The sequence below is a fragment of the Malurus melanocephalus genome, unplaced genomic scaffold (assembly GCF_030028575.1).
Source record: "Malurus melanocephalus ecotype Western Australia unplaced genomic scaffold, MMel_1.1 scaffold_858, whole genome shotgun sequence".
In the NCBI taxonomy this organism is placed as follows: Eukaryota; Metazoa; Chordata; class Aves; order Passeriformes; family Maluridae; genus Malurus; species Malurus melanocephalus.
In genome coordinates, this window is record NW_026624090.1 from 180,716 (window position 1) to 182,051 (window position 1,336).

Consider the following 1,336-nt stretch of genomic DNA (forward strand, 5'->3'; position numbering starts at 1 on the left):
GTTTCTGTGCTTTCCCTTGTAAGCCAAAATATTTCACTCCGTTCCTCAGTTCYTTCAGTATTTTTAGTAAGTCGTTCAAAGAGGAGGATTGTTGTACTGAGGTTTAAAAGAAAGAATCCAACTTCAGAGAGTGCAAAAAGCAACACTTGCTAAATATCTGCTTAATTCTTCATCCCTCARYTCTCATTTCTGTCTCTCTTCAAGCCAAATTAACTCAGTCCGGCCTTGCAGGGGGTCAGTGAAAATGGAACAGCCAGGGAGAAAACAAAAAAAAACAACTTTGCAATGTTAAATCCTTTGAGTATTGCAAAAAAAATGGAAGGGGAAGGTGCAGAATGGCATCGTACATTTGGGTTGCAAGGTTGTTTTTTTTTAAATCCCTGGCTATTCCACCTTCACTGATCCCTGGCMACCAGACACCTCAAGGGCATCTCTGTGCCTTTCAGTCAYCCCGGACCTGTTTTCCACCTTYGGGCTGGACCTGCTGTTTTTGGAGGGTGGATTCCTGAGGAAGAGCGTCGCAGACTTCTCCCTGCTCAGCCACGGCCGGCAGCTCCGCGCAGCTCAGGTGCTGCTGGAGGGTGACAACACCAACCCAGCGGTGCCACTGTGTCCCCGTGTCCCCTSTCCACCTCCCTGTGGTGCTTCACCCMTGCATTCAGCACRTCCTGTGTCAGAAACAGGCAAATTCCCAAATCACCTGCACCGAACCAGGCACCCCTGCTCCRGAGAAGGGAGGTCCCTGCCTCCCCAAAAAGCAGAGGGTCCAACACCAATACCTCAGGGTGCTCAGAGGCTGCCTCATCCAACCCACTCCATGTCCTCCTCCACTTCTGTCTTCCAGGTGAYCTTTGAAGCRCAAGGGATGGAGTCCATGATGGGGGAAAACTTCTCGGAAGGGGAAGAGGAGCCGGAGCTCATGGCTGGGATGTCGGCCACCTTCTTCGATGTCCAGCTGCGGCCAGTTGTCTTCTTCCAGGGCTACACGGACCTGATGGCCAAGGTCCTGCTGAGCAGTGGAGAGCCCACCAGCGTGGTCARAGGGAACCTGCTGCTGATGGACCAYCACCAGGTACTGCGTGGGGAGGAAKTCACCWSCTGCCCCCATGCCARATCCTGGTGGATCCCAAAAATCAAACCAGTGGATGTTAYGGTAKYGGCCCCCAATCCAAGAGCARTGTCCCRTCACAGAGAGCTCTGTCTTCTTCACTTTGCAGGTGATTCCTCTGCAGTGTGGCCTCCAAGTGACGGTCAAACTCCAGGGYGGGCTGGGGCTGGACATTTCAGCTGACATGGACGTGAGCGTTTGGGAGCAGGAGCTGAAAACCGGCATCAA

General features: G+C 52.7%; 1 protein-coding gene across 1 annotated transcript in view; it reads left to right on the forward strand.

Moving 5' to 3' along the window:
• LOC130585287 (microsomal triglyceride transfer protein large subunit-like) overlaps positions 1-1,332 on the forward strand; it is a gene marked incomplete at its 3' end in the record, with an annotated part of 11,594 nt that extends 10,262 nt beyond the window's left edge. The window contains exons 9-11 of the mRNA XM_057385711.1: positions 447-568; positions 845-1,072; positions 1,218-1,332. Coding sequence (XP_057241694.1) covers positions 447-568; positions 845-1,072; positions 1,218-1,332 — 465 coding nt within the window. The remainder of the gene's footprint in view (positions 1-446; positions 569-844; positions 1,073-1,217) is intronic.
• Positions 1,333-1,336: the final 4 nt, after the last annotated feature.